A 23,339-nucleotide genomic window follows, 5' to 3' on the forward strand; every position below is an offset into this window, starting at 1 on the left:
GTCACCCATCAGCCACCACATGCACACTGCATTTGTCGGTAAGCTTCCAGCAAAGCTGAAACACATAAAATGTATCTGAGCCATTTAGTTCCATCATTACACTATGGGTAAGCTTACGTTGAAGCTTTACAATATCATTAAAATAGTCAACCCTGCAAGATGTGTAGTCGCAAATGTCCAGCATGATGGAATGGTGCTTTTTGAAAAGTCAGTAATAGGATTTGTTAAACAACTCACCATAGCAGTTAACAATTGTACACTTCCATTTTCTGGAAAAACTGCCATCACTGAGATCTTTGTCACTAAACATTTTTTATAACGTTTTATGCTCGTTTTCTTTCCCATAAGAAAGGCAGTCTTACAATATGATGTCAGACACTGAAATCTAGAAAGCATTACCAACACAGCAATAACAACATAGAAATAACCTTTTGTATACGATGTGCTCCATTTTTCCAGTGATTAGAAAGAACTTATTCAGTCCTACACTCCTCATTCAGTACAGCATTCTCCAAGCATTTCTGAAAGTTGATTGTTGTAGCATTTCTCTCTAGCAACGTACTGCATGGCTCTGTACTTCTAGCAGGCAAATAAATTGCACCCATTGCTTGGATTGCTGACACGCTTACTGCAGGAATACTTTTTTCATTTCTCTACATTTCTAGTTGTTTCAGTTCTTCATTTCACATTCCACATTCAGAAAACAAAACTTACTTGCAGTAACAGTTTAGGGTTGTTAACTTTTCCATTTTTCTAATTGCTATGCTATCAAAACAGCTCTCCCCTCAAAAGACAGAATTCTGCAGGAATACAACACCTGTTTATAAAGCAAGGCACAGAGTGAGTCAGCAGACTGGATGATACAAGGAATCATCTTTTCTGAACAAATAGCACGTAGCAGTGACAACGCTAATGGCTCATTTCAATAAAATATTGCTGGACTGTGACTTCAGCTATTAGCAACATGGGAAATACTCCTCACAACAAAGCATTAAATCACTTTTAATTAGCCCCCTATATATATATAACAATTAAAATGAAGAGCAATAAATTCATGTGGCTATCATACAAGTCAGCCATTCTTAACAGCCTGCAGTCATTCTAAGAGTAGTGAGGTGGCTGTGGTCTCTTTAATGACGAATATGTAATAAATGAGAACATGTATAGGTTCTCACTAGCACACACTTCATTCCACATGCTCACATCCAGAGAAAAGGCAGGTTCTTCTAAAACGTCACTAACAGATTAAATACATTTTTATTTCCACAATTTCAATCAAGATTACAGACCTGCAGGAAAAGAGCATTTTTAACAGAAGTTATACACAAGCAACTAAGAAACTCTCTCCTTTGAATCAGACACTCAAATAACTCAATTTAAAATACTATGCCTGTTTCCCCAAATGAAATCTATTTTTAAATAAATTTGTATCTGACCAAAAAAAAAAAAAAAACCAACCCAAAATCTATGACAGAATGCAATTTTGCAGAATAGCTAATGTCAGAAAACCATTAAATCTGCATCTCTTACAATGTTCTAACTGGCATTATAGGTGTATCTGCCATATCTGTTGTTGCCATTTTGGCTGTGGGGTATAGGGACAGTGTACCTTTGTGTACACCTACAGTCACCCATTCTAATGCTACAGATGGTGTAGAGTCTGGAGGGCAAGATGGAGAGAAGCAGCTGAGGTCCCTTGGTTTGCTCAGCCCAGAGCAGAGGAACTGAGAGGAGGCCCGATGGCGGCTGCAGCTCCTCACAGGGAGCGGAGGGCAGTGCTGAGCTCTGCTCTGTGTGACAGCGACAGGGCTGAGGGAACGGCATGGAGCTGCGTCAGGGGAGGGGCGGGTCGGGGGTTAGGGACAGGGTCTGCACCAGAAGGCTGCAGGAACAGGCTGCCCAGGGAAGTGGGCACAACCCAAACTGCCAAAGTTTAAGTGTTTGGACAATGCTCTCAGACATAGGCTTTGAATTTTGGGTGATAGGGACAGGGGTTGGACTTGATGAACCTCATGGGTCTGTGGCAACTTGGGATATTATGTGATTTTATGACTTTTGTGACAGCTGTGGCTGAACGCTTTGATTCCAAGTGTTGGCATAGTGAAAAGAAAACAGGAACATTGACTGGGGGCGTTGCTAGGACACGAAATACAGATGATCCAGTTCTGTGAAGTGTATATGTGGATGTTGGTATCTCAAAAGTCAAAGGACACTAGAAGCAATGGAAGAAAAGAGGCATTTTTCTCAGTAGGAAAGAAAGAGGAGGTGGCAAAAGCCCTGAGAAGCACCTGGAAGCTTTCTGAGCCTCCAACCTGAAGAAGGAGGGCTTAATGCCATATGTTTAGCAAAACCAAAGCAGTCCATCAGTGCTGCCAGAGCAGCATTGGTGCTTACAGACACTGGTGACAGCACGCTGCGCTGTCTGTATTTGGTCAGACTGGGACCTATAGAACATGAGAGAAAAAGATCTTTGAAAAAATATTACTTTCATATTCATCACATGCAAATCCTCTACCTTGAGCACCATGAATAAAGCTGTAGACAGGTTCTTAAAGGCGACAAAGAAACCTGTAACACAATATCAAAGCCCTAAGCTTAACTGTTGATAATAGTTCTGTTTTTCCCCCCACTTCAAACTTGATTCCTAAATTACTATATTAAAAATAATTACAAAATATAATATTGTAGATCATAACCTGTTTTTCCATAGTTTCTATCCAAGACAGACAAATTAGCACAGGAGATGTTATTACTAGCAATCAAAGAACACAACACATTTAGAATATGATGTTACACATAGGAAAGCTCTCAAATTCATTCTTCTTTTCAATAAGTCTTCTTAACTTAGGGCCTCCAAAGCAGAGGTATAACATGGAATATAAATACCACTTGGGCACACAGTAAAGTTTTGATTTGTTTTACAAATTGTTGAATTCCCCAGCAAGCCTCAGACCAACACGTATTAAAAATAAGCCAGCTTGACTGAAAACGCAATTCTTCTGTATGAACCAAGTTGCCTCTACTCTCTTCTTCCAATCTTGAGGCAAAACTGTCAAAGCTTGAAACAGAAACACAATGACAGCATCACACACATCTTAGTAATTCAGAAAGTTCACAAATTTTAGCACTCAGCAAAAATATTTTTTCTTATAGTTACGAAAGTGTTCTACTGATTCTGAAATGCCTCTGACATCTGTCATTCTGAAATACCCTCATTCAATTCTACACACTATGAACTTGATGCTAGTAGAATTGGTAGTTTTATTGTGTTATTTGCTACCACACATAACTCATGGACAAAGTGTTATCAGACAACTAAAGTGCTTTTTTGATTCGATTAGTTAACCAAAAGTGTTGAGATTCAAAACATCTCCCAGGTCACGGTCTTTCTCTGGATGGTAATCTTCCCCACCGGATTTCTTCAAAACTCCAATTATAAGTAACATAAGCAATGAAGCATTTGACACATACCTTGGGAAACCTCCCCATAGACTAACAAGAAATTGTTTTTCCTGAGTAGAATTGTAATGTCATTTCATACCATTGCCCATTCTCGTGGAATTGAGGAGATAGAGTCCCCAGAGAAGATAACTTGGAAAAAAAAAGTTTGCTGAACTACACTGAAAAGCGTATAAAAGCAATTCAACTGTGAATTGTGTTGATAACAGGGAAACCATGAAAGTAAGAGCTAACTTAAGTCACGGAAGCAGCTTCCCAGCTCTCTATTCTCCATCAACTTGAAAAAGTCACAGATCCATGTGGATGGTTCCTAAGAATTCAGTATGAGGAAAAAGCTTGGGTTAAAATTCCACAAATATACTTTTGGGAAAAAAAACTAATGCTCCCTCAGAACCATTAAGTTCCCACTTTCCAGAGCAGAAGAAAAGCACTGTGAAAGGCATTACAATCTTGAAGCTGTATCAGGCATGGTATCTTCCCACCTCTTCTTGTAAAGAACTGAAACTGTCACACTATACAAACTACAGTAGTTTAACAGAACTATTATGCTGATCCTGAGAACATCCCATGAAAAGATGTTGCCAAGGGAACATCATAAAATAGCTAATTTCAACTATAATGATTTCTTTTTTCCCTCACAACTTAATAAACAGTATTTTTATCTTTTATTAACATATCCTATAGCTAAATATTTATTCATTTATTTATATTTTTCTCACCTTCTAAATTGATAACAGGAACTGGTGAGAAATCAGTTTAGAGTATTAGCGTCGAGTGTGTGAGCAGACAGCTATTTTGACAATGCTACAAACATAACACAACTTAAAAGCAAAAAGAACTCATGAAAGAAGATGCCATACGAAAGGAGACAAGAGAAAGCATTTCACAGTCATCACTGAAGTTAGACACAAAAAGAAACATTTGTAATCTAAAAAAGATATAGATTAAGTTCAAATCATTATTTAAAGAAAAATAATAGATACCTTCTGGGAAATATTTAGTACCCACTGCTGTCAGAGACACTTGCAAGTAAAATTACAAGGAGGTGGACGCAAATTTGACCTCTGTCCTTCTTCAGAATCTCAGAATCACCAAAAAAAAGAGGCATACCAATTGCCAGCAAAATCCATAAACTAAAGGCCAAATCCATTTAGAAAACATAAATACTTTGTTAATTAATAAAAAAGAAGGGTAGATGAACTCATTGATTTCATGTGTCTTTATCCGCAGCCTTCTTCCGGCGCTGGGTCCGGAAATGACGCTCAATGTTTATCGTTACTTCTCTTTGCAAATTTCTGTTGTTAGTTTTTCCAGCTGTTCTGATCCAAGGATGCTGAAGTACTTGCCGTGCTGTGTAGCGCTTCTGGGGATCCACTATCAACAGCCTGGTAATAAGGTCTTTTGCTGCTGTTATGAAAGAAAGAGGAAAAAAGAAAAGCAATGTTATGATTCTGATAGTAACACCTAACAAAAAGTCCTCATTTTTCTTATTAGTTTTTTATCATAATGTGTGTTCAAAGAAGGGCAACAAAGATGGCGAGGGGTCTGGAGCACAGGTCTTATGAGGAGCAGCTGAAGGAGCTGGGATTGTTCAGTCTGGAGAAGAGGAGGCTCAGGGGAGACCTTATTGCTCTCTACAACTACCTGAAGGGAGGTTGCAGTGAGCTGGGGGTCAGCCTCTTCTCTCGTGTAACTGGTGATAGGACTAGAGGGAATGGCTTCAAGCTGTGCCAGGGGAGATTCAGGCTGGATGTTAGGAAATAGTACTTCTCTGAAAGAGTGGTCAGTCACTGGAATGGGCTGCCCAGGGAGGTGGTGGAGTCACCGACCCTGGAGGTGTTCAAGGAACGTTTGGACGTTGTGTTGAGGGACATGGTTTAGTGAGTACTATTGGCAATAGGTGGATGGTTGGACTGGATGATCTTATAGGTCCTTTTCCAACCTTGGTGATTCTGTGATAATGATTTTTTTTTTAATGGTAGGAGATACTGTAGCAACTGGATCTAGAACTTGTGACAGGAGATGTTAGAACTCCAGTACATTCTTTACTGATTCCAATCTCCCCTGATTGGATGACAGAAGAAAGGGAAGGGAATTTAATCATGAAGGCATCCTGAAGGCACGTGGCTAGGTGTTCTAATTCACAAGAATTAGCATTGTGTATCTTGTCCCTCAAAGAACGTAGAAGTCATACAATACTGCTGAGCACGGTCTCTAAAAGATCATAGGACAGTTGGGTTTTGGGGTGTTGTATTTTGAAGAGTGCACAAAAGACACCACTAGCTGGCAAGAGGAAAGAAACAACCTCAAAAATTATCTCCACAGAAAATTCACAGTGTGTTCTGCAGAGCAAGGATTTAATTCTCAGCTTTTGAGATTCTTTTACACACATCTTTACAATAATGCAACATAAGCCTGGAGATAATTTTGATGCCTTTTCTTCTTCAGGGACAATTCTAAGAAGGTGAGCAAAATCTTTGTTTTTGCCTCAGAAAGGGAGCAATCTATGATATCAGTCAGACCTGACATTCATATTCACAGCAGATGATACTATGAAAGGATTAAATTCACACGTAAAGCATGTAATCATATAAAACAAGCCTGTAATATACTCTAAAGTCCACCAAAATTGCTGTTCTGAAGAAAAGAGGAGTTTAATGTGTTCAAGCCACTCTACATAAGAGTTTTATCAATTTTCAGAACTGGTATACATGAATCTTACCTGCAGAAATATTGTCCCAGTACGGGGAAAGGAACTCATAGTGACCCAGCTGTATGATTTGAAACAGCTCTTCTTGATCACGCTCCTGACTGCGAAACGGGGGAAAACCGCAGAGCAGAATATAAAGGATCACACCAGCTGCCCACATATCTACCTCGAGCCCATAGCCTAAGGAAGAAAAGACAAACCAGAGCTAATTATCCTTTACTGGAAGTTTTAGTGTTTTATTGGGGTGTATTTTTGTTTGTTTGTTTGTTTTAGTTGGTTGGGGTTTTTTTGTTTGGTTTATTTTGCTTTTTGAGGGAAGGTGGGGAAGAGAAAAGAAGACAGACCAAAAAAACAAAAAACCCTTCTCCTCATAATTGCTAAAGAACTATTTCTTTTTTTATTCCATCCTCAAAGAAACAGAGAAGCTTTGCCCAGTTTCTAAAAAAGACGAGGTCAGCAGAAGAATAAGTGGCTGGTACACCACACTTGCAAGCTGATCCTCGCTGTTAATAATCACAGTTCTCACACAATGCCTCTCTTCTCCAACATGTTTCACAAGTAACAAGACCAGTGTCAACTGGGGACTAATTGAGAAAAATGCAGGATATATTTCTAAAATAGCACTCTCATTATTTTTAATTAAAGAAAAAAAAAAAATTAAGAGAGTGCCAAGTTTCCACTGAAATGCAATGTAATACAAGATGTGCAACCCAGCTCCACAGAACAAGACACAGAAATAGCTTTTCTTGAGTAATTAACAAGAATTGATTCCTTTCCAGGTCTGAATCTTCTTGGATATGAAATAACAAAAATTCTCTCCAATGTAAACCATGTTTTGGCTTGTGAAATAAATTTAACATACATGTTCACCATCCTTTTGCACTATTACAGGGCCTTGAAAACTGTTTGAATAACAGACACGAAACAGGGCTGACCATCCTAACGTTCCAAGATAAAATTTTGCTTCTTTCCCCATTTCAGCAATTGTTATCTATGATGTTGTAATGCTTTGTCTGCTTCAAACTCCTTGTCTGTTTCAAAAATCACAGCTATATATCACATAGACATTAATAAAGAAAATATGACTGATACCATGCTTGTATTTGTCAAAAGCTAAGAAGTTTTCTTTCCTTTCATACATTTTGCTGCTAGCCAACCTACAAGTATGTTGAAACATTCTGGAATACTTCCATGATTACAAAGTTAGAAGTAATTTTATGACTTGCCAGAAATCATAGATTTATACACTCACCCTTCTCAGCAAGTATCTCAGGAGCAACATAAGTTGGTGTTCCACACACAGTAAATATGGGTTTTGTAACCAGCTTTGCAAGGCCAAAATCTGCTAGTTTCAGTGTAGTAGATTTATCTGCATTGTGCTGAACCTATACTCAATGAAAAAATAAATATTTAGTTTGCAGGCATGTTAAGATTGCAAAAGATAAAGGAAGTAGTACTTTTGTAGTAAAGAGTAAGAGGTTCTAATAACAGTACCTTCAAGTAAAAGAAAATGAAATGAAAACCATATTTTGACAAATAGTATTCAGGAACTTTTCTCTTTCCACGTAAAAAGATGGCACATGTATTTAGGAGGAAAAGCACTAATGGAAAAGGACAACTTTGCTCTACAAGTTCTGGCATGCATTTCCAAGAAATGAAAAGGAAGAAGACCAAAAATAAAGGAGAGTGAACCAAAGATTTGTTTTTCCCCTTAGGAAAGTGAAAAGGAAAACTGTGGGCCTCAAGATGCACCAGGACAGGTTTAGAAAATTTGAGAAATTACCTGTCTCTAACTATGAGGCAAAAGGACCTCACATGACTACAGGAAAGCCAAGAAAATCTGTTTTCAGGTTCTGAACAGACAGAGCAGAATATGATGTGACAGGCATACTCCAGGCTTTAACACCTCACACTTTGCCATCAGGCAGTGCTTGAGGCAGCCAAAAATTCAAGATGCTCTCTTATAACTAGGGCTACAGACAGGACAAAATTTGCACTGCCCTACATTACAGCCAATTAATTCCCATTTATCATCTTTATAGAAGCTATAAGCACTCTTCCAGTTGTAAATAAACAAAAACTTTCGAGTTTTTTTCCCATTTAAAGAAAAAAAGAAAGCATTTCTCAGTGTGAAGAAGTTATCTAGAGTTGTGCAGACAAAGCTTCAGTAGGAGAAAGATAAAATGCAACCTTCTCTTTTATTGAATTTGTTAATTTCATGAAGGTTTTTTGTCATCACACAACATAGTCTCCATAGCTAATAAAAATGAAAAATAAATAAAACAGTTATTTTCTAGAGCAGCATCTATCCACAAGATTAATATTTTAATAATGTGGTCAACAGTGGTAGAAAGTTACCAAAAAAAAAATTGCAATTGAAATACTCAATTTCATACATGCTACATGAGCACGAATATATTTTTTGACCATGTATATAAGGATTTTTAAATTATATAAGGAAATGGTGTCACACAGGGAATTTCAACTAATATCCTGCACTGCACCAGGACAAATAACCCTGAAAAGTTTATACAATTGAGTTTTTTGGTTTGTTTCTTTTAATAAAACCAGCAAGGGGAGAATATACAGGTCTGAAGTCCAACCCGCAAAAGCCAGTAGTAATTTTGCTTGAAATATTCAGTTACACTTTTTACAAGTAAGCCATAGCCCTAATCTCACATCGGAGCACAAGGTGGCAATACTGCACCATATGTTTGTGAGGACAAAAAAAAAAAAAAAAAATCACTGAACTTTCCTCTTATTTCACCGAACAGCTAGGAACACCATGCAGTGTGGATACATTTTCACAGCTTTACGATAATAATTTCAAAGACAGCATGAAATCTGTCGGCACGTCTGGAAACCTCAGTGTAGAACTCCTCAGCATCCTCACTCAAAATAACTCAAGGGCAGCACAGATCAACTGAGCGTACTCTTCATCCCAAACTTTGTGTTCTCCAGTTCACCCTTCCATCACCTGGCAGCAAAAGAGAAACTGAGGCAAATATGCATTTTACAAAGAATAGCTTCTCAGGATATTCCCTTGAGTGTTTACTTACAGAAGTTACACAGAAATCTCTTCTCAAAAGAGATCTAACCCCTGACTTCTGCCATATATGCCTTGAAATGGTGCAAAGCAAAAACTGTAACATTAGAGGATCGTACTACCTTTATCACGATACCTGTTACAGCATCTGTATTCAAGACTACATAAAAATGGTTCCACAAGTTCTTTCAAAATGCTGCCTCGTCTTACCTGCCTAAGAACTAATTGAGATGAGGAAGAGCAGTATTCAAACACATTTTGTCAACAGATGGCCAGCTTAAGCCAAACAAGTACTTGTGCCATTCAGCTGCAAGGTAAGCCAGCAGTGGTAGCCCCAAATCAAAGGGAATCAGAAATGCTTGCTACTCTCTTGAACAAAGGATATCCAAATATTGTCTGTGGATTTCTAGCCATACACCCGAAAGATTCTATTATACAGATACAAAACAAAGCTTATCTTCAAAAAAGAATAAATCTGGTCTTTTCCTTTTTTCCTGTTTGCTGATAACTCCAAAGTTCTTGTTTGTTTTCATATCTATATTGGGAAATCCATCAGGGTGTTCAAAAGATGATTTATAACATTAATATTCCTCTTTATGCATGTGTGTTTCGTAGTCCAGATTCCTCATAACAACATAAGAAATCAAGCTGACCCATGGGACTTCTTGTATATTATAACAAGATCTAAGGAGAAAGCATTGCTTATGCATTTGAGCTTTCAGTCATCCCATACTGGTAGACAGAAGAATCTCTCCATCTCTCACGAAGAAATATCACAGAAAATAAGCTGCCTAGGTTTATCATACTGAAAGCACCCAGCAGGACACTTTTTTTTTTTTTAACGTCTTTATCAATGACTTAGACAGGCATACTGAGCATACCCTCAGCAAGATTGCTGATGACACTAGGCTGAGTGGTGCAGTTAATGAGATTCAACAAGGCCAAGTGCAAGATGTTGCACTTTGGTCGAGGCAATCCCAGATATGCTTACAGACAGGGAGAAGAACTCATTGAAAGCAGCCCTCCAGAGGACTCAGGGGTCATGGTAAATGAAAAGCTTGACATGAGCTAACAGTGTGCATTTGCAGCCTACTGTATCCTGGGCTGCATCAGAAGAGGGGTGGCCAGCAGAGCAAGGGAGGTGACTGCCCCCCTCTGCTCTGTCCTTGTGAGGCCTCATATAAATTACTTGTGTCCAGGCTTGGAGCTACCAACACAGGAAGGATGCGGAGCTTTTGCAACAGGTCCATAAGAAGGCCGTGAAGATGATCAGTGCTGGAGAAAACTCTCCTACAAAAAAAGGCTGGGCTTGTTCAGCTTAGAGATGAGAAGGCTCTGGGGAAACATCAATGCAGCCTTCCAGTACTTAAAGGGAGCTTATAAGCAGCAGGGAGATTGACTTCTTACAGTCTGATAGTGATAGGACAAAGGGGAATGGCTTTAAACGAAAAGAGTGGAGATTTAGATTAGATATTAGGAGATCTTCAATGCAGAGGGTGGTAAGGCACTGGAACAGGCTGTCCAGTGGATGCCCCATCCATGAAACCGATATAGGCCAGGCTGGATGGAACCCTGGGCATCCTGAAATAGCAGTTGGCAACTCTGCCCACAGCAATGCATTCAAACTAGATGACCTTTAAGGGCCATTCCAACACAAGCCATTTTCTAATTCTACAGTTAAACAGGATTTTAACTCCAATGCACTTGGAAAACTGTGACAGCGTTTTGTGTATTTGAAAATAGTGTCAGAAAACTAAATTTACTTCACAGTGTCATACACATGAAACATGAGGAAAAAAGAAGAGAAAGAAACTCAAACTCATAAGCAGCTATAACACTATTAGTATGTTTGGGACTGATACAAGGATATAAGTCTACAGTCACAAATACAGAAATATGCATGCCCAACATCAAAAAAAGGGGACAGGGATGTGGCTTTACGTCTTCTACAGTTATAACCTGGAAAAAGATTCTCTACACTTTAAGTTTTTGACCCATAAGTCACCACCTGTGGAATTAAACAGCAGCCCCTTAGCTAAAAATCTCGCTAGGAAATTCCACTCCTATGCTCTTCCAGTTAGCTTTAAAGAAGTGACCACCTTTATTTTGTGAGACCAAATGCACTGCAGAAGCTTGGTAGCAAAGGCTTTCTCGCTGAACATCTAATCTTACGCCAAGTGATTCTGTTAGTGGAAAGGGTGGGTTTCAAAGCAGGTGTCTTCACACCAGCTGTCCACACAGATTTTGTTTTGGTAGCACAAGTCACCACCTTTCTGCCTCACAGCTACATTGCAAGGAGTTTGAAAGCTGTGAGTAGACACAGTAATGAAAGACGGAGGGAAAAAGGCAAAACGGATACCGGTGGGCTGTTACAGGAGTCTTTAACTAGAGAACAGTGCCATAAGAGCAACAGGAATAGCACAGCAAACTAGTAAAACCAGGTTTCTAGTTTCCTGTGTGAATAAATTCATAATTCACTAGACATCAAAGTATATTTGCACCTTTTCCTCTGTAAGGAGGGAAACAATTTCTCTTCTTTTCCCAGCTGCTTATTTTCATGAAACTTCTGGACTAGATTAGATTGGATATTAGGAAGAACTTCTTCACAGATAGGGTGATGAGGCATTGGAACAGGCTGCCCAGAGAGATGAGAGAGTTGCCATTCCTGTAGGTAATTAAGAGCCATGTGGACATGGTAATAAGGGAGAGGGTTTAGAGGTGGAATTCTTACTGTTACATGATGGTCAGACTTGATGATCTTGAAAATCTTTTCCAACCTAAATGATTCATTGAAAAAGTAAGGGCCTATTTCTGTCTTCCGTGCACAAATTGCCTAGGGAGACCAACCGAGACAGAAATCTGTGGTGTAAAAAATGTGAAGTGAAGCAAGAGCTATCCCAGAACCAAGGACAAAAAGGAGACACTGCAGGATGTCAGCACTTCCAGAAGACAGCTTCCAGCCCTTCGCCCAATAACAGCAGATAAACCCATAAAATTTGCTTCACTAATGGTTGTTACTGTTCAGCTCTGGCTGTCACTAAACTCAGCAGGAGCTTAATACTTCTACTCTAAGGGGTCAGCACATTAAAATTCAGAAAGCCAGACACCTGCTCAAATGACCTGTAGTTTTAGGGATACTTATTAGATAGCTGATGAGCTAGCCAATATTATCAACAACCTGCAGACTCATCTGACTCGTTGGATACACTAGCTTAAAAAAAAAAAAAAAAAAAAAAGCTGTTTCTAAAACAGCTATTCAACCAATTAACAAACAAGGTGAAATCAGAAGAGGTAAAATTTTCTTTCTTGTTTAGTTTGTAATGCAGTTCTTACACGACAAAATACCTACACAGTGGAGGGTAAGGTTGTCCTTGCAAACACATTTTCTGTGCTTTCAGCCAGAGCAGGCACCACAATGACTTCTGTGCCACAAAACTTTGCCAGTGCCCATGGATCTCTGTATGGAAGTGCTGTGAACTACAAGTGAAAACCATCAGATGAGACCTGAACCATGCCCCTCTTTACACTTACTGTATCACCGTGATGATTACATATGATACACAGAGACATCTGGTCTCATATGTTTTATATGCACCAGTTTAATTTCAGTAAAGAGGAAGGAGCAGAACCTAGCTTATAATAGAAAATCAGCTTCTGGAAGAAATTCCTTCAGTTCTGAGTAAAATTTTACTCTAATAGCAAAACAAGGGAAGATGGGAGGGTCCAGAACCATCCTTATTTCTGCAAACCAGCTGCTTGCATTCCCTATCTTTTATTTATGCAAACACACCACTTAAGCATTTTTGTCAGACTAATCAGGATGCGTAGCAGGACTGAATATAGACACCACTGGTCTGGATACAAACCTTACAGGCCCAGCTTTGTTCCACCTCTGCACAGTCTATAGGCTACACTGCTGGCTTTCTCCAGAAATTCACACTTGCTAACGTTAATTCCCTTAAAGAACTGACTGGCACGTAGGACTAAATTGTCTATTATCCTTTTTTGGCTAACTACAATCTTCCATCAGCAGATCAAATTAGCTCTGTTAGAGAAAAGCAAATATTTGATAACTGCCTGCTATGAAATTTGGAATCCTAGGAGAAGAGCATAACAAATGACTGGCAAGGAACAGTTGTTTATTTTCGCACTCCTATAATGGGTGTCATACCAAGAGTCAATATTGAAAACATTTCTATGCATATTTACATGAGAGTAAGTCTACTAACTTCAGTGATGGATACAAAGAACGTGATGGAAAAAAACTTACAGAAATCACTACGGTAGAGGACTATCACAGTGCTCTTCAGGATGGGTGACTGCAGAGGGCAAGAACTCTACCAAATTGCTAATGTCACTTATTAATTTTGATCCACAAGGAAAACAGTTTATGATTCAGTACATGCTTTGTGAATGCAAAACATTCAAGCTTGGGTACCTAAATCCAGATGATAAATAGCATGCTAGAATTTCAGAAAAATACAAAAAAGCCAGGCTATTTTCATTTGAATTTGTACTTGCAAACATCATCATCTGCAGCATACAGTACATGTATGCAAAATGATCTGAAAAGCTAATTTCATTTCAAGGTTGCATTCACTTTTCCAAGCAGTTCTGCGACAGTGTATTCTCTCTGCATATTCTTTGCGTAAAACTATTCAAACATTCCTAATAAAAAAGGAAAATAAATTCAACTCCTGCACAATGTTTGGCAATGCTTACCAAAAGGTTCTCTGGTTTGAGGTCCCTGTGGACAATGTTCTTACTGTGAATATACACCAGGGCTTCACACAGGTCAGTGATCATGACAGCAGCATCATGCTCTGTGAACTTCACACTTTCTATGATTGCATCAAATAAGTCCCCTCCTGGGACATACTCCAGGATTAGATAGATCTCAGCCTCCGTCTCATATACTTCAATTAAGCTTACTATATTGGGATGAGAAAGACTCCTAATGATCAGAATTTCACTTTCCATCATGTCCTCCTTCCCCTTCAGCTTGGATTTATCAACAATTTTCATGGCGTAGATCTGATTTGAATCACAGTGGCGACATTCCTTCACCACTGCAAAATTCCCGTCCCCAATAGTCCTGCCAATCTCATAGTGGTTTTCTACATCAGTTCTGCTTTTTATGGCATGCCTTCGGCTTGTGCTTTCCAGTCCCTGAGCCTTGTTTTCTTCTTTATTCAATCTACGCTCTCCTGTTTTCTCTCGTCGTGTCATGTCACTCTCTCTATGTATGGCATTTCCCTCTCTCCTGGCACCCTCCTCTTTAGCCCTTTGTCCCTCTCTACCATCCCTATGTGTTTTAGATGGTTTCTCAGCATCCCTTGGAGTGTCTTTCATTAGCCAACCATTCTGGTTTGTTACACAGCTACTTCCATTTTCTTCCTTCATTTCATGAGCTATCTGACGCCCTTCTACAGCATTCTTCTTCATTTTTACTACTTCCTTCTCACGGTTTTCATGTTTCTCCAGATCCCTTTCCTTCTCAATGCTCCTTTTTTGTTTTTCCAGTCCTTCATTAACACTCCTATGTAGAGGCTTCCAGGTCCTTCTACAGCAGTTATCTTTCCAGCCAACGTCTTCATCCTCTAGAGGAATTTCTGAAGCTTTCTGGCAATTTCTGATTTTTGCACTTCTTTCTACATGGTACCTCTGACACGCGCGTGCATTCAGGTCTGCGTTCTCAAATGAAGCCTCAGCCTGCCTTTCTCTTTGCAACTTTTGCCTGGCCTGCCTTTCCCGTTCACACTTCTCACACCTCAGTACCTCCACTGAACTCTCTTCTAACCCTTTCTCAGGACTCCTATCTTGGTTAAGGTACCTCTCATCTTCTCGAGCTTTTCTAGAAGGCCTCACTCCTTGTTCACCATTCCAACTCCCTCTGGTCCACTTTTTTTTGGTTCTCATTTTTTCTTCTTGCCTTGTCTTGGATTGACTTTTTCCAGCTACCATTTTGGGAGACACGGCATCACTGCAGTTCTTGGCAACTTCCACCTCATCGAAGCCACCATCCACTTTTGAAGCTTTATCACACAGCCTGCTCTTCAGTTTTTGGGACTGCTCCTCGTTCTGCTGAATTGCACTGGCAGCATACGGATTTTCAGGGCAAAGTTCTTGTATTGCCACTTCCAGGTTCTTCAACGTCAGGGGTTCCCTGCCCAGAGCTATGAACGCATCACCTTCTCTGAAGAAGTCAGAAACACTTTGGATTTCTCTGCCTCTTAGACTGTAAAGCTTTCTCACACGATCATTCTTCCAACGTGGAAATCCCAGAGCTTCTGAAATGTCAGCCATTAGCTGTTCAAAGGTCTGCACTGATCTCCTGTTCAGAAGCAAGGTTATCTTTCTGAGCATATGCCCACAGGGTCTCACCACTGTAATAATCCTTGGCTTCACAGGACTGTGCTCTGAATGTAGAGTGTGAAAATCATTCCGGGGATTAAAACATGAAGATCTACAACTGCTTGCATTCACACATTGTTTTCCACAGTTTCCACGACCAACAGGAGGACAAGTCCCACGCAGTTTTCTCTCTGTTACCTTTGAGCTTGCACTTTGTGACATATGCTCAAACATGCTTCGGTGTCCTAAAGCAAAGAAAGAGTGGGTATGTTATTCATTTTGTATCATCAGATCTTTATGAGTAATATTTTCTGTGTAACTGCTGAGGTTACAAACTCAAAGTAAGGATACTTGCATTCAGTGCTTCAATGAAGCCACTAAAGAGTGACTTCACATACATGCAGTTACAGATGTTGTTTGTGAGCAAATACATGCTTACGTTTGTGAGAAAACATAAATACGGGGTTTACAACAAAGAGATTCTATTTAGAAAAAATACAGTGCCTAAATGCCTTCATCTGCTAAAAATGCCCCCCTAAGAAGAGGCTTCTTTGTTTAACAACATCCTTTTATAAATTTACCTTCCACAAACTTACTTGTTTCCTTTCTGAACTCAATTACGATTTTCACCTCTAAGCCCTGCAGCAAGTTCCACAGTTGTATGGCATGAATTAAAAGATATTAATTAGTTTTGTTTTCAAATTGCTACCAGATGAGTGTGTGCAACCTTATATTCTTTATAAATACCTCCCCTTTACGTTCCCTGGACCATTTGCTTAGTTTCTAGACTTCTATAACAATTACATTAAGTAATTTTATAGCCATTTTTATACTATTTTTTTTTAGTACTTTTATTGTATTTTTTCCTTAAAGAAAGGCCATCTTAGTTCTGTTTGGTATTTTGGTTTGACATTTTCTTCTAAAAACGTAAGTAAAACCACAAAGTCTTGAATAACTTTCAGGGACAATGCTTCCTCCAATATTTCACCTTTGAACACCAACCAACAAAGAAAATTCTTCACCATTCTTCACATGTATAAATGAAAAGGAAGAACTAAAAACATGATACACATCTATGGCCAAGTCATCGCTTAGTTCAGTTTATAAACTCATGAACAAGCTAAGAATAATATCACTGTAAGCATTCAGATCTCATGTACTTATTAAAACTTGACTACCAGGCAATTCTTTTCAGCCTCAAGAAATAAACTTATGAGATGAGGTCACAGAATGCTTCCAACTCCGTTTAAGTCTTATAATTCAGTAGGGAACAAACATTTAATGACTTTGAACTAACAGGATCAACCCAAAGGAACAGAATCACAGTGATTATTGAACTTCTACCAGGAAATTCCCATACGTATCTCACAGAGAATCCCACCAATTTTTAATACATCATTATGACTACATAGCCACATGACGGGGTTACAAGCTGCAAAGGAAAACTCATGCATTTGACAGCTCCTCTGAGGGCTAGAGGTAAGACACACATGTTCAAGTGCTCTGGCAAGCTGAAGCCTATATGTTTTGGTTTTCAACTGCTGAAATGCCATCTTCAGTATTTGAAGCACTGTATTTTTTCTTTCTTCAAGGTAAAACAGAGTGAAAAGCACCTAGGAGAACCAAGAGATGTTGCTGCAGGCCCCCTCTCTGTTACTGCCTACTGCCGACTGTTTGGTGCTGTGATGCTGGCATCCCTTCGTTGTGATGCTCTCACCCCTAAGTGTTGTGTCTCCCTCAGCATGTCCCGTAGCTCTTGGCTTCAATTCATTCCTCTGCCAAACAAATAGATATTTTCTTCTCCAGATAAATATTACGAAGACACCTGGCTGCCAGTATGCTGATCGAAGACGTAAGCATTATATAAGAGCTATGTGACTAATGCTTGGTGGTGGCACAAGTTATTTCTGTCTTCATTCTAGTTTTTAAGGATGATCTTGTTACTGAAAGATGATAACATGTGCTAGTAATTTTTAAAGCAGGTGTTTACATCGTACCCAGAATAAAGCCAATTGTGAATGGGGGGAGAATGGGGAAGGAGGGGGGGGTGAGTCAGATGTAATGATAGTTCTCTGAAATCTAATTCAATTTCAGGCTAAGCTGGTTATCAGGAACTGCTGAAACTCTGAATTTAATCAGCATTTTCAGATTCTTGTATACCCACCAAAGTATCACCTTGCTTACAGGAACAGCACGTGACATTTTTACAGCTTATTATCTTGATGCAACACAAAAACAACGCTGCACTAATAAAGATTTTTCCCATAGATTATGTTTCTCCCAGCTATGTAGCATTAGCACACCTTTTGCAAATCATTCATTTGAAGCGCCTGGTTACACTGTTGATTATTTCAATTACATCAATAATGTTCCCTCTCTTCACTAAGTCAGCTAGGCTTCAAATGGAAACCACATTTATTTTTTATTCTATAGCTAACAGAATAAGAGCAGTTTTATTCAATTAAAACGAACAACCCAGAAATGTGTTTTTGTGCTTGTTAAACTGCCTTCATTCCCAGCCAAAACAGCTTGACACAAATCATAAGTTAAAACACATCTATAACCATTTAAGGAGTAAGAATAATATTGCATCTTTTTCTAACAGGAAAAATGAAGTTACATGAATGCCTAAATAAACACAAAGTTATCTCCTACTGTTTCCTGAGGAAAGTGGGAAGTGCCAAACTTTGTTGAAGCAGTTGCAATGACTAATCTGTATATTACATAAACTAAAAGATCATTTCAATTGCCTGTTGCAGCCATGCATTTTATTCATTTTCTAGTTAAGCAAATTTTAATTATCTGACATGAAACAAGCCCCAGTCTTTCAGGAAAGAACAACACAAAGCAACAACAAGCATTTCTAGAAAGCCTTTAAATATCCTAAATGAATCCTAAAGCTTCAAATCGTATTGCTTGAAATCTCGTTTCTATATTTAAACAGAAGTGGGAGAGAAAGGAAGAAGGAGGTGGGATTAGAAACACACTTCAATGAGTCTGAGTGCTGGCAACTGATACATCAGAGAATAAAACTTGTTTTCCTTTCCACTGTCTCTGTGAGAGCTAATAGTTATTAAAATTTATAAGAAATATGTATATTTTATATGCACAAATGCATGCATATGCAGTGGTTGTTCTGTTTTGTTTTTTAACTATATACACTTGCATACCACTAAGTATTAAAAAATAGGGCGATACAGAAGATGAAGGCAGAGAGGTAGGGGAGCAGCAGGGCTGAAACTGCTGCTGGAAGGGCAGAAGCGCTGTGTGTCCCACCTAAGCCAGCCACGTTGGCACTGAGAAAAGAAAACTAGGGCTCAGAGCCATGTAGCATTCCAGATGAAGATGACATGATGGCCTTGTGGGGTAAATTGATCTCATCAAGTCCTTAAAGGAGCAGGGAGGATGAGACAGAGGCATTTGAGGACCCAAGCACAAAGCAGGAAGAGTTCAGCCACCTGCTGACCACGGTGTGAAGCTTCTTGGAGAAAATGTTGGCTGCTGCACGGAGCATAGCTTCTGGGGTTCATTTATAAAAGACAATTCAAAATCCATTTGCAAAAGTCAGTCAGTTCTAATGGGAGTGGAAGGTGAGTGTGAAGTATAGGATGGAAAAGCATTAAACTTCCTCTAGAAGACCGCTCCTTTTAGGGGTTTGGTTCACTTAAGCACTGAATAACACGTGTAGCAGAATTTGCCAGAGGTCACCAATCATGGCAATTAAAAATTTATTGCTGCTATTTGCCCTTCAAAAGTTACCCCTTCCTTTGACTAGCCTTAGATTTGCTCATTAATTAAAATATTTCCACTCATCTTACATTTCTTCTTGGCTCTCCAGTTGGAGATCGCAGTTTCAGTAATTAACTGACTGGTTTACCCAGCAGCTAATACTGCTATCAAGGCACAGGTTGCCGTGCAATTAAATTTTTACAATCAGTATTACAACACAATTTAAAACAGAAAGAAATACTGAGGTAAGATTGAGTTATGGCATCACTTTCTGTGAGTAAAATGTTGCTGCTTAAGCCCTGTATTTTATTTCGAGGGCTTTGGATCAACATGAGAGTCTTCACCCATGAAAGCTCCCTAAAAAGTTATGAGGATTACTCACACAAAGCTGCACACGATAGAAATTGTGTCTTGGGAGTGGTTTTGATGTAGTGGTCTCAAAACAGCACACTTGAGGTACTGTTTCAAAGATGAAGTGAAAGAATAGCACTAAACGCTGTCTTTTCCTTAGGTCCCAGAAGTTCCTATTGATGATATAGAAAACAAAGATGCCAGGGTGGGGGAAACAGTCCCAATCTGAACCCAACTCTTCATTTGTGCTGAAGTAGTAAGAAGCATCTCCAAGTAGTTGGGAGCAAAGAATCTCTTCAATCTTGAAGTCAGAGCAGCAAAGTACGTAATGCAACAGGTTACCAGACTGCATCAGCAGCCAGATGCTCTGGAAGCGTGTTATCTTGAGCTCCTCTACTTGCTGTAAATTATTAAAAGTTGCAAGTTTCAGGGCTAGTCTACACCATTAATGTCTGAGACTGAAGTAGTAGCATGACCAGTCTCAAGGTACTAAATTAGTTACACGGAAACAAAATATGATCACAGGCATCCTTTTACAGCAAGTAAATTTTACATGGGCATTATTTACAGCTCTACAATTGGAAACATTGGTGGCTTTTTTTTTTTCTTCTCTCTCTCTAAATAGCCATAGCTATAGCTCCCCGTCTTTTCCGCCCTCCTGATCACTGTGCCTCCCTGCCAGGCTTTATAGCATCTTAAGAAGAGATTTTCTTTGAGTCAGGAATTTATTATAATACCAATGAAAGGCTGTTACCCCGCATCAATTTTTTGACCAAATAACATCCTATGCAGAAAAAGGAAGTCAAAACTCACAAGGTGCGGATAGAGACAGTGTTAAAGGCTGCAGGATAATCCCAGTTGGCTTCTAAGAAAGCTCTAAGGGCTTACACAGCTCAGATCCAATGAAGGCCTTTAGGACTCAAGCATGCTTTAGCTCTAGCAGGATCAGGAATTATTTGTGAAATGTGGGATAAAGAGGCCTGGAAAATGGGGTAAAAATGGAAGTTGACAAGGGAGGAATGCAGGAAAAAAAAAAAAAAAAAAAACAACACAAAAGGCAATGGGATGTAGAGCTTGTAGGGAGAGATCAAGAAGACTGGGAATAGGAGAAGGATCTTGCTCTTCTGATACCATCATTCAAAAGCCAGCCTGCACATAGCTGAAAAAGGAAACCTAGCTGAAATTTGGGATGAGAGAATAAGAGAAAAGAGAGGACCAAGAAGTCACAAATGGGGACTGGGATAGGCTGCAGAGAACATGGCAAATAGGCCCATCCTGGCTAGCAGCAATTTCTGGGAACTTTGCTGACCCAATGAGAGCAGATGGAGACTGTAATTCCGATGCAATAAAAGATGAGAATGAGAATATGAGCAGGCTGGGAAGTCAGCCTAGGTGCTGAACTTTGGCAAAAGGACAGGACTGGGAGCTGTAACAGAACCATCCTCACCCCCTGGCTGGCTTCTCTGCAGTTCCGGATATCTACCTCTTTCTATTGCCTCTTCATTCTTTTATAGATGAACTGGAATCAGGACTGCATGGGCAAAAAGCATTCTCTATAGAAAATCTCTGCAATTCGAGGAGTTGAAAAGAAGTGAAGAATATAGGAAGAAGATTTACATTGCTTAAGGGAGCACAGGCCTGGAGAACTGGGCAGTGTCTGAAGCAATTCCACAGAGTTTCAAAGCAACCAACTTAATCTAGATTTTTCAGAGTGAATTTTATTCTGGTGACCAAAACAACATCCTGAGACTTGATCTGCAGAACTGCTCAGTGCCCATACTTATAAGGGAATTTGCTAGAAGCTGTATGTCAGACACTAAGTAACACAACATAACAGATATATAACAGTAAGCCATCCCCAAATCCTTGGCCTATGGGTCTCAGGTGACATTTCTGCCCGTGTTAAAGTTTTTTTCACTTCATATTTTTGTATCTTGACTCCCGCTGAACAAAATGCAGTCAGTGTCCTCCCTTTAGTGTTTTTACTGAGATATCAACCCACATTTGCTGCTGTAACAAAAGCCATAACAGAAAATCCTACAAGTTAATAAACCAGCAATAAGAGCAGGGTTCAAAAACCATGCAGTGAAAGGCATGAACAGCCAGGGTAAACTGCAAGCAGATGCTCATTATTAAAGCTTTGTCCATCCTATGTACTGATGGAGCCAGAGACCCTGAGGAAAAAAGCAGCCTCTGATAATTTCATTAATGGTTATATCATAATGCACAGGAACAGGAGTAGGTGGCAGCACCACTCATCAATAGTCATAAAGGCTTGACTTTGTAACCTGAATAATGTTAGATTCTAAGTACTTGGCCTGGAAGTATATTGAGCAATGATACACGTTTGGAATATCTTTGATGCTAAGACAGCTCTAAGACATCCTACATGATAAAATGTTACTGTAAATCATACTGGATCATAAACATGATCTACAAAAACAAACAAAATAAGCACGATCTAAATATTTCTAGACAAAGTGTATTTTATCAGATGACAACAGAAATCAATCCATCATGCTGTTTGCAAGTATTCCAATCTCTATTAGCTATTGGTGCAGCAGGAAAACAAAAACACATTCAATCTTCCAAATACTCCTTATCATCAGGACACCTTCAAGAACAGCTGTAATACCATCACAATCAAAAAAGGAATTTAGTTTAATATCTATAGCATCACTTCTCCTACCCTAGTGGGCATCTCCAATCATGCTCATGCCAGCATATTCGTGCTCAATTTGTAGTAGCATAACAGAGATAACTGCTGACCCAGTCTAACCCAATCTGTAGAAAACTAAAATTCCTCAGCAGCTCAGGCAGCATTCTAAGTTCACTGAATAAAAACTAATCTGAGCTTATCTACAAGAAGGAGAAACAAACTAGAATAATACATCTGCCTCATAAATATACAGTTTTAGCCCTAAAAGATCCTATAAAATTAGTAAGATGGGCTTCCAAGTTCATCATATTTCACGATTTCACATCAAGCATGCTTAACTTTGCATGCAGTATTATTTTTTTAACTGTCAGCCCTGCAAATTCAACTGTGTGTCAAGTTGGGTTCCTTCTTTCCCCCACGTCACAAACAGAACTAAAGTTTCTCCTGGGCAAATTACGTCTGGTCCCATTAAGCAACGCTAACATGTCAGCTGTGAGGAAAGACAACATCCTTGGAACTGATCATGAAGTACAAAAGAGTGGGAGACGCACACCTTCGCACCCACTCCCTGATCTCAGCAGCTCAACACAGGCACCAGAGCAAGCTTCTGATTTTAAGAATGAAATAAACATTATGCCATGCAAACCAGAAGCTAGAGATCTCCAAATCTTTCTGTCCCCAGAACATCCATTCTCATTCTTCCACATATTTACTTCCTTCTCCTTGTCCATTTCCCTCTCTTTATCCACTACCAGTTTTGGGACAGCAGCACCCAAAAAGCAGGCAGATGTAGAGATGTTAAGATGGGAAGGACTGTCCGATGGGACAGCCTGGGTGAAGAATCTTGCATCCGATTGCACTACAGACAAGGGAGGAAGCCTGAGGGATACCCACCCTGGATCTCTTGCTGTAGCTACACGATCTCTGGATTCTTCCATTCTGAGGACTGATGCTGCCTCTGTGTCACCCACAGCCCAGCGTGGGTGCCAACCTGCAGTGGAACACATGTAGGAGGCTCAGCACGCAGGAGC

The 23,339-nt window shown here is 39.5% G+C and overlaps 1 protein-coding gene across 3 annotated transcripts in view; it reads right to left on the reverse strand.

The window, feature by feature from the left end:
• Positions 1–1,238: 1,238 nt before the first annotated feature.
• The window catches only part of DCLK3 (doublecortin like kinase 3), a 46,460-nt gene continuing 24,359 nt past the window's right edge, over positions 1,239–23,339 (reverse strand). For 2 of the 3 annotated variants that reach the window (XM_085226572.1, XM_085226571.1), the window contains exons 2-5: positions 13,938–15,814; positions 7,422–7,554; positions 6,182–6,349; positions 1,239–4,866 (exon numbers count right to left, since the gene is read on the reverse strand). In XM_085226572.1, coding sequence (XP_085082698.1) covers positions 4,670–4,866; positions 6,182–6,349; positions 7,422–7,554; positions 13,938–15,814 — 2,375 coding nt within the window. In that variant the 3' untranslated portion in view covers positions 1,239–4,669. Of the gene's footprint in view, positions 4,867–6,181; positions 6,350–7,421; positions 7,555–12,564; positions 12,693–13,937; positions 15,815–23,339 lie in introns of those variants that run through there. The other variant, XR_014884007.1, reaches the window with a different exon arrangement.

This window comes from Meleagris gallopavo, chromosome 6, assembly GCF_905368555.1.
Source record: "Meleagris gallopavo chromosome 6, MGAL_WU_HG_1.1, whole genome shotgun sequence".
NCBI classification, from domain to species: domain Eukaryota; kingdom Metazoa; phylum Chordata; class Aves; order Galliformes; family Phasianidae; genus Meleagris; species Meleagris gallopavo.